Source organism: Euphorbia lathyris, chromosome 1 (assembly GCF_963576675.1).
Source record: "Euphorbia lathyris chromosome 1, ddEupLath1.1, whole genome shotgun sequence".
NCBI classification, from domain to species: Eukaryota; Viridiplantae; Streptophyta; class Magnoliopsida; order Malpighiales; family Euphorbiaceae; genus Euphorbia; species Euphorbia lathyris.
In genome coordinates, this window is record NC_088910.1 from 104,589,345 (window position 1) to 104,599,102 (window position 9,758).

General features: G+C 36.6%; 1 protein-coding gene across 6 annotated transcripts; it reads right to left on the reverse strand.

Annotated features, from left to right (window-relative positions):
- Positions 1 to 9,477, reverse strand: LOC136209873 (pentatricopeptide repeat-containing protein At5g47360). Of its 6 annotated transcripts, none has more exons than XM_066001531.1 (5): positions 7,578 to 9,477; positions 6,005 to 6,118; positions 4,898 to 5,062; positions 4,506 to 4,560; positions 1 to 848 (listed from the first exon to the last, which is right to left on the reverse strand). In XM_066001531.1, the coding sequence occupies exon 1, from the start codon at positions 9,290 to 9,292 to the stop codon at positions 7,865 to 7,867; it is 1,428 nt and encodes a 475-aa protein (XP_065857603.1). In that variant the 5' UTR covers positions 9,293 to 9,477; the 3' UTR covers positions 1 to 848; positions 4,506 to 4,560; positions 4,898 to 5,062; positions 6,005 to 6,118; positions 7,578 to 7,864. The 6 variants fall into 6 exon arrangements, with proteins under 6 accessions (XP_065857603.1, XP_065857594.1, XP_065857579.1 ...); XM_066001522.1 differs by having other exon boundaries at positions 3 to 848; positions 4,898 to 5,035; XM_066001507.1 differs by having other exon boundaries at positions 3 to 848; positions 6,005 to 6,125.
- Positions 9,478 to 9,758: the final 281 nt, after the last annotated feature.

Consider the following 9,758-nt stretch of genomic DNA (forward strand, 5'->3'; position numbering starts at 1 on the left):
GAATGTGATTCATTTGTTGGGTTGGAACAGACCTGTGAAATTAAATACTGATGGCTCATGTTCTTTGGATGGCAGAATTACGGCGGGTGGAGTCTTGAGAGACGCTGGAGGTGCTTGGGTGTCTGACTTTGCTCAGAACCTTGGAGTGAGATCTTCCTTCACTGCTGAGCTCTGGGGAATCTTCTCCGGGCTTAAGCTCGCCAAAAGTCTGGGCTTAAAAAATCTTCCGGTGGAATCTGACAACCTTGAAGCGGTTAGAATTATCTCTGATAATAAGGCTTTATGTTTTAGTAGCCAAAATTTAGTAAAAGGAATTAAAAGGTTATGTTCTTCCTTCGACACCATCAACTTTGGACATGTCTTCAGAGAGCAGAACATGGTTGATGATCGCCTTGCGGATGAGGGCCATGTGAGATTACTTGGAGTCTCTACCTTCCCATCACCTCCGGACTTCTTATTCTCTTTGCTTTCTGATGACCGGGTTGGGGTTAGCTTTCCCAGGCTAATCCCGAGTTAGTTTTTTGGGTTCTTTGTTTTTTCTTTCCTTTGCCTACCCAAAAAAAAAAAAAAAAAGTATTTCTCCTATGTGGACTCCCCGATTGCCTGGTTCACTCCAACCTATCTCTGATTCGGGCAAACCAATCCTCTTTTGGCCTCTTACACGTATTACTTTTGGATTAAATTTAACCAAATTAACAAACTGTACTAAATTGATACATAAAGGACAAACTGATCCTATAAACCAAGTTAAAAGCCAAATGGACCCTTTATCTGGGAGAAAACATACGAAAATTGCTACACATTCCCATCCCACTGTACTATTGAAACAACAGTTCCTTCGTCGAAACCTGTCAAACAGATGCAACAACTTCATCAGACATTTTTCCCAGTTTTCTTTCACACTCAACAATGAAAACATGTGAATGAAAATTCTCCGAATGACCCAGAATTCATTGAAAATGGAGTTCTTGTACCGGTCAAGCAGAAAGAATAAATTTACATCATAGACAGACAGACAAAAGCAAACCAAAAAAAGTAGCTACAGGACAGGCACATCACATCCTTGAATATGCCATTCAAGTCACTATAAAAAATAGTTTCCCCATTCAAGCAAAGCATGGGCTGATGTTTGTTTGTATGCTCTCTTAGTCTTCACATCAACCAATCAACTTGAAATTGATGACCGACTCAGAAATCATATTTCTAAAAGATATAGGGATCAAAAACATAGGAAGATGTGTAAATAACAAAAAATACATGAGCATCTTTATTGATATTAAAATTATAATATGTATTTGCAAATTATTATCTAATAAAAGAAAGGTAGGATACACCAAACTAAGTATAAAAGGGCGGCCCCGTGCACTATGAGTCACATGTCACCCCTAAGCGAGGGTCCGGGAAAAGGTCCCACCACAAGGGTGTGATGGGGGCAAGCCTTCCCCTGCCAACCCAACTAAGCATATTCATCCATTATTATTCAATTATCAAGACTACCTATTAGAGGACCTCTTACCACAAACAATACTAAGCAAAAATACACTGGTTAAACAAACCAGTTAATGCACCCATGTTCTGAATGGGTAACACTAAGCGATGTGTAATTCAGAACGTAGAAACTGTTCAAAATCAAAGGTTTTGTGCTCCTGATCAGTCAATTTATGTTCTCTACTGTTCTTATCATCTGCAACCCTGATAGTTCCACAGACGAAAGACAAAAGAATTAGGGCCCAACGACATTAGGATTTATCTTTCTTCAACTATGGGGAATTTCATTAGAATCCATTCATGAAAGCCAATAAACTAGCTACCATGAACACTAGACCCTATTCTGAATATCATTAGATTCCAAATCTGATGGCTATTTATTTAAAGTACACATAATATGCATGCTCATTTGAAGTCAAATCACAGACACCATTTCTTTTTTTCTGTGGATTTCCTAGGCGACAGGTTCTGTTCATCATTTTTACTATGGAAACAACGAACTCCAATCTAACTAGGTGAAAACCGTGTTTTCCAAGTGCTAAGTACTTGGCATGGCTACAGAGACATCACCGTAAAGGTCAACTGGAGTCACAACTAGAGAGTTCCAGGGAAGGTCTGTGTTATAGACCCAACAAATTGAAACAAGGCTGTTATTTATTTAACTTTAATTTGTGTGGGTGGCGTGGATTTATTTTGGTGTGTTTTAGTTTGAAGCCCTGATTTATTTTGGCTTGTCTGAGATCGAGTTATGGGTCGATTGTTTACTAGACTCCAATCTAAATCGAGTCTATTCTTCTTTGGTTTTCTGCCTTTGAAACCTATGTTGCTAATAGATGAGGATCATTAGAGAGAACCTCAGATATCTGTTACTTTTTTTTTTTTGTGAAAATGAACTTAAGTGCTGTCTCTTCAAACTTCATTACATAAACGAAATTAAAAATACAATTGACTGCCAAATAACAAACTGGCAGGGCTTAAAACTAAAACACACCAAAATAACTCCACGCCACACATACACAAATTAAAGTTCAATAAACAACTGCCTTATTTCAATTTCTTGGGCCTATAACATTATTCCCCTCCTTGATATGGAGCTTGTCCGCAAGCGAAAATGAAGGGTACCATTCATGCATATGAGCAACATCTTCCCACTAGATTAGAACCCCTAAGTTGCATAGTTTGATAATTAGGATTGTCAGTAATCGCATGGATGGAAACCTTAGGATCAACGTTCTCGGTTGTCATTTCCTCTGTGTAGACTATCATCAAACTCTTCTAATCCTTCAATCCAATATAGCCCGGAGGAGAGCATTGTTCATCACAATTAAAACACAAGTTCTTAGCCAACGCTCCTCCATCTCTTCCCTAGAAAGTTTCTTGATGAATTGTTGTTTAGGAAAGTCACACTTAACAACAGAATTTTCCAGCTGAGAATCAGAACCCAACACTTCAACCTGAGGCTGCCAATATTTCATCCCTTCATACAATGGAGCAAAATTCATTGCTGAAGTAAGGGTCTTTGGTTGATGCAATTCTACCTCCACTGCAATATAGTCTTGAAACCCACCGAGAAAGATTTCAATTTCCTATCCAGGCGATAACTCTGTGCAAGGGGCAGATAACTGCTCAAACTTGTGTTGATAGGCCTCAGCTGAACCAGTTTGCCGTAATTTAGATAATTCTCCCAAGTTTGTGCCATCTGAAACCGGCCCAAACCGCGAATGACAAATTGTTCTAAACTCATCCCACCGGAAAATCGGGCTTATCTCTATCCAATTTCAAAAACCATAGTTGCGCACCTCCATCTAGATGAGCAGCCACCATTGGTATTTTTCTTCCTCCGAAATATGTTGATGACGAAAAAAATAATCACATCCACTTAACCAAGGAAGAGGATCACAACTGCCATCGAATTTGGGAAATTCGATCTGAGAACATCGCGGTCCTTGGTCGCGAGTTTCTGTGCGAGAAGAGGAAATTTCACATGCCAAATCATGTATTAGCCGAGTAAATTCTTGCTTCGTTGCCTCCTACTCTGCGCGATCCCTAGCCCTGTCCTCCCGATACATGGCCATGAAAGCCTCCAACTGTTGATGTAATCCTCTCGCTGGAAAATTTTGTTGTTAAGTGTGACTTTCTTAAACAGCAATTCATCAAGAAACTTTCTAAGGCAGAGATGGAGGAACAGACTAAGAACTTGTGATGAACAATTCTCTGCAAGACATAGTTGTAATAAGCTGTATTGGATTGAAGGAATAGAAGAGTCTGATGATTTAGACACAGAGGAAACGACGATCAACGTTGATCCTTTGTTTCTATCCATGCGACAACTGGCAATCATAATTATCAAACTTCGCAACTTACGGGTTCTAATCCAGTGGGAAGGTTTTGGGAAGATGCTGTTCATATTCAAGAACAGTACCCTTCATTTTCGCTTGCGGATAAACTCTATATCAAGGAGGGAAGTAATGTTATAGATTCAAGAAACTGAAATAAGGCTGTTATTCATTTAACTTAATCTGTGTGCGTGGCGTAGATTTATTTTGGTGTGTTTTAGTTTTAAGCCATGCTGTGGATTTATTTTGGTGTGTTTTAGAGTTTTAAGCCCTGCTGTAACTTTAGTTAGTTATTTGGCAGTTTCTTTTGGCAGGCAGTTGTATTTTTTTTTTTTCAGTTAAGTTCCTTTTCACAAAAAAAAAAAAAAATACAGAAGTTCTCTCTAATGATCCTCATCTATTAGCAACATAGGTTTCAAAGGCAGAAAACTAGAATAGACCCGATTTATATTGGAGTCTAGTAAACAATCAATCCATAACTCGATCTCATTTTCAAATTCTGGGTGAACATATCTTTTGCAAATTACATCCAAAGAGATGTTCACCCAGAAATTGAGGTACAAGGTACCATTATTGTAATGAAGCTATAAATAACATTGTGAATTTCAAAAGGTCAGATAGAAAAGCTGTTTTTCTTTAATTTGAAAAGGATAGTGGAACGTCAATAGAAAAAAGTACAACCTCTGGCGTGCAGTCATTATCAAGATGCACCAAGCTCTAAATCATTGAAAGACATCTGCAACATTTTAATATAAATTCTTTTCAAGTTCTCCCCATAAAACAGGGTAACATTGGGAACAGACAATATTAACAAACAAAAAAAAAAAAACCAATTCAACAAAGCAGAAATAAAGAAACTGTTTATGTAACAGTGTAGAATTTAAAATTACACCTCTACATATGATAGAGTCATATATAGAGAAATGTAACACGTATTTGATTCTTCCATTATCCTATCAAATAATCTCACATCTCTACAATTACAATAATTGTTCATATAGGATAAAAGTTAACACGATCTATAAATAATTCAATGGCTACAAATAGGAATCTCAACGTTTCATTCAATGTACCTTGACATGCCAACTTTATGAATCCAGCTGCTCATTTTCTTTGTTGCAGCTGCTAGAAAGAAATGCCAACATTCTGTTGCCAGAAACATCTTCCCCAAGTCTATCTAATTTGGCATGCAACCATATTCTACTTGACGACTGCAAAAAGGTGAAAAAGAAGGATACCTGATCCCTAGCAATATGAATAGAATTCAACTATAAAAGAGAACCAGTTTCAAAGAGAAAATAAGAAAGCATTAAAAATATTGTGTCATTTGACCTTAATAGGTGGCAGCAAATTTTCCACTTCATAAAAAAATATGTTTTAATATTGTTAAAGGAGTTTCTTCCTTCAGCTATTGCCAACTGGCAAATCCCAATAAAATGGAGAACTTTTTGTTCTTTTATCTTGCAAGTATTAATAGGTTTCATACATCAACTGGAAAAAGTTTGATGAATATGGATAGCTGGATTCACATCAGGACACACTCAAAGGAAATAACGGCAATCTATGAGTTATTATCCAGCAAGATAGAAAACTAAGATTATGGAAATAAGGAGGCATATAATTGCTTTATAAGGATCATCAAAATGAAAACTAATTTGTTAGTGCAGAAGAACATATTCTGATCATTGGTGGATCTGAAATGCGCCAACAGGTCATCACCCACAAACAAAAACTTGCATATGCAATCAATATTAATGTGAATGTGCTTTTACCCCAGCCCGGGCTTAAGGGAGTAAAAAGGGCACTTGCCCTGCTTTCCTCTAAAAAGATAAGTTTGCAAGATTCCAGTTTTGCATCTTCCCCCAGCCTAATGCCTCAGTTTTTCCTCCATTTACAAATTCAATTTTGTCCCGAACTCTCAATCAGTTTTTGGTTCATTCATAAAACAAAATTATTTTGTTTCTTTTTAGGCCCAATAACTCACATTATCATGACTTCAGGCCTTTTTTCATATCCAGTTTAAAATTTTAAGTTTAACAAATTATAACATTAAATGGTAATAGTAATAAAATAACGGGGAAAAGCGCACTTCTTTCTTTTGCTAGCAAACTTAAAATTTAGCTCATTAAAATTCAGAGTAAACACTCCAATAGCTAAATAGATGGAGCATAGATAAATACCTGTAAGTTATGGAGCCAGTTTGATGTGATAAGCATAGAAATGAAGCTAATATCAAGACCAATTAGCCCACTTGTCGTTGCAGCAACCAGGACATTGTTAATTTGAGTACATAGCTGCAAACTAAATTAACATGTAAATTGTAATAGATTCAAACTGCTGCCGGCATGAAAACAGCATTTACAAACTTAAGTAACTTCAAGACATTTTATGACTGTATTGAACCTTATTTTTCAATTTTCTTTTATCAGACATAAGAAGATGCGAAGTCACATAATCCATGATTGTGATACGTAATACCATCAAACTTGAAGAAAACAAAATTGCAGAACTAATTAATTGCTTATTTGTGAAATCAAAATGTGTTGCTAATGTGCAAGAAAGGTCAAAGACAAGAATTTTAAGAGGTACAGCCGTTGATTTATAAGAAAACGTATTAAAATATCGGCATCCCCTAACATGGAACATGCAACTGGGACATGAAAAGTTTATTAAGGAATCTGCAGTTCTTTCAAATGGGCACAAAATTGCAAAGGACTACCAGCCCAGACAAGTTGTACAAGGTCTTCAATTCCAGCCAACAATCAAGTTTCCTAAAACCATACACCTTTCTTTTATTTATTTATTTTCTTTCCCTCCTTAGATATGTCTCTTGCACAATCTAGAAGGCGATAAATGAAATACTCATTTCATTTATAAATTTTACATGATTTGAAATAACAACATAAATCAAACATTGAATGATATAGTGCACATGTCAAAGTTTATCTGTCACTGTCTATTATCTAAGCAACTCTTAGCCTGATGGATGCTGGTAAGTATTCAAGTGGAACAAGTGCAAAAGTCAAGTTTCTTGAGATTCAGAAAACTGAAATGAGGACTATCAGATAAATTCATAATGGTCGATATATAAGGCTAGGACTATCAGTAACAAAAATTAGGTGAGACTGAACTTGAAATGAAGGTCGATTGCTTCAACACGAAGGTGGTTATCAAGTGATACTGACAGGTAACAGAAAACATCCATGAAGTAACATTTCCAACCAATTATGCTTTACTGATAAACTATCTGATTTTGAAGACATGGATGATGTGCTAAGTGATCTGATTAGTTTTGGAAGTTAGCAAGTCTCGGATTACAGGCCAGGAATAGTAATTAGTAACTTTTGTCTCTTCAATTTATTCTGTAATACCCAAGACAGATGAGAATATTCAGCGACAAATATGAAATTGTCTTCAAAATTCAAATTTGTAGAAAAAAAATAAAATCGACAAACTTAAGCTCCCCATGTTATATTGAATACTCATGAACCCAAATCCAACAAGGAACCGTAGCAGAACACTCTATTTTAACATGAAAAACTAATGCATCATCGCCTCCTAAATGAAAACTAACTCATTGTTAGACATCTCATCCAATGATCATGGTGTTTCTTTACTTTCAAAAGTTTTAGATGCTACATGGAACGTGATAGTTAAACTGCTATAAACTCATGTGTCAAAAGAAAAACAGAGGAAAAAACTTTTAGTTGTGAGCCTCTAAATAACTCTCAACATCAGTTAATATATTTATACCTGCTTGGAGACAACTATAGCAACAATGCCGAGCACATAGCAATTCTTTTCTTCTTGAATCAAGGTCAGTCTGGACTTCTGCTTGAATACACATTTAGAGGCGACTGTAGATGTTCAGTTCCCAAGTCCCACAGTGCAAGATGAATCGAATTACAACATGCCATCAAATCTTTTCTAAAACTACTGCTCAATGTGCTCATACTAGAAGTGATAAGCATGTGTCGAAGAAGCTGCTCAAAAACCAAACAAGGGTCTCCAATGGAAACAATATTCATCTTCTATTCAGATTACCTTCCAATTGTAGCTAATTCTGTTACTAGTTCTTCATCTCCAAGTTTCTTCAAGTGATGAAGTACTTTATTTACATAAGGATGCTTAATAGATATCTTTTTTTGAAGCATAGACCTTGCAAGCTTTACAGCTTCCACTGAGTTGCCTTCTTGACAAAGTCCAGCTAAGAGAATAGAACAGATATCAGAATCCATAGTAGACAGCAGTCCTATTTTCTCAATTTCATCATGTAAATGATACCCATCAAGCACCCGTTTGTTGAAACAAAGCGCCTTAATCATAAGACTACATGCCAAACCGTCAGGTTTATGTCCACTTACCAACATCTTCCTAAGAAGCTTTTCTGCCTCCTCAACGTTTTTAATTCTTATCAAACACACAACAAGAGAACTATAACACTCACCATATGAAATGCTACCTCCCATAACAACTCTATCAATTAACTTGTAGGCTTCCTCTACATGGCCTTCCATGCAAAGACCTTTGAGAAAAGTACTAACTGTAACACGATTAGGAGGACAACCATAAGCCTCCATTCTATCCAAAACTGCAAATGCATCAATTGCTCTACCCTTCTCACATAAACTCTGAATAACAGATGTATATGTGAGAACATTTGGACTACAGTTTCCACCCTCCTTTTCCATGGCCCCTAATAGCTCCAGTGCCTTCTCTACACTACCAAACTTACAAAGTCCATCAAGAATTGTCGAATACGCGACTACATTAGGCACACAACCGCGATTTCTCATTTCCTTAAGCAACCCACAAGCCTCCTCCACTCTGCCTATATCACAAAACCCTTTAATCATTGATATATATGTAATCATATCCGAGTAAAGATCAATCAAACCCATCTCTCCCATCAATTTTTGAGCCACATCCATATCACCCTTTTCACAAAACAACCTAATAACAGTATTGTAAGCAACAGCATCAGCACGAAGACCAAATTCTGGCATTTTTCTCAATACCACCAAAGCCTCATCAGCAAGACTACATTGTTTACACAAATTCAACAATACCTTAATTGTCTTAACAGTAACCGCACATTTATCTGACCTAAAAACCTCAATTAAGTCCAGAACAACTTTTGGGTTTTGCTTAATCTTAAACAACCGACAAGCTTTACTATACATAAAATCACTATGCCTATAGTTTGATTGGTTACCAGCCCAGACAAAAAAACGAAGACCAATTTGAGAGTTGTTAAGGGAGCATTTATCCATAACCTCATTGACACATTTGCTATCCAATTTAGCTTTGATTGAATTCAAAGCTTTTTCAGTGTTACTTTGATTTTTTTGCAGGCGGGTGTAAAGTTCATCTGGTAAAGATGAAGTGGTGTAGCGTAAATTGGAGATTTTGGGGGTTTTGGACGTGATTGGGTGAGAAAGAAATCGAGTAAGGTAATAGATGGACATTGGTTGGGATTTTGGACTGAATGGAACTACGAATTTCGGCGAGCATAAGAGAGAAAACCTAAACTTGAAGAAGAAGAAATGGCAGTACCTGATAATGAGGGATTTGGAGAAGAAGAGCAGAGTGTGACTCCAGCCAACTCAGCAAATCTCCAACTCGAACAAATCTAACCGAGTGGAGGCGGAGAAAAAATGTGGCGATTCCGAAACTACAATGGAAGAGGAGAAGCAACTTCTGAAAGGCCCAGTGGACTAATTTAAGCCCATCCAATAATATTAGAAAAAATTTACATTCTTAAGATGGCCCAGCCCAAATAAAATAACACCATCACTTAACATATAATAATAACACCATCACTTAACATATAATAATTAATTTGGAGAATTACTAAACTAACTCCTTTAAGAAGAGAAAGTGATAACGGTTTCTAAAAAACTTGGTTATAGTGGATACTTTATTGTCGATGGG

Excerpts from the sequence above, each read along its gene's own strand:
- LOC136209873 (XM_066001531.1), bottom strand. The coding sequence starts at position 9,292 with ATGTCCATCTATTACCTTACTCGATTTCTTTCTCACCCAATCACGTCC.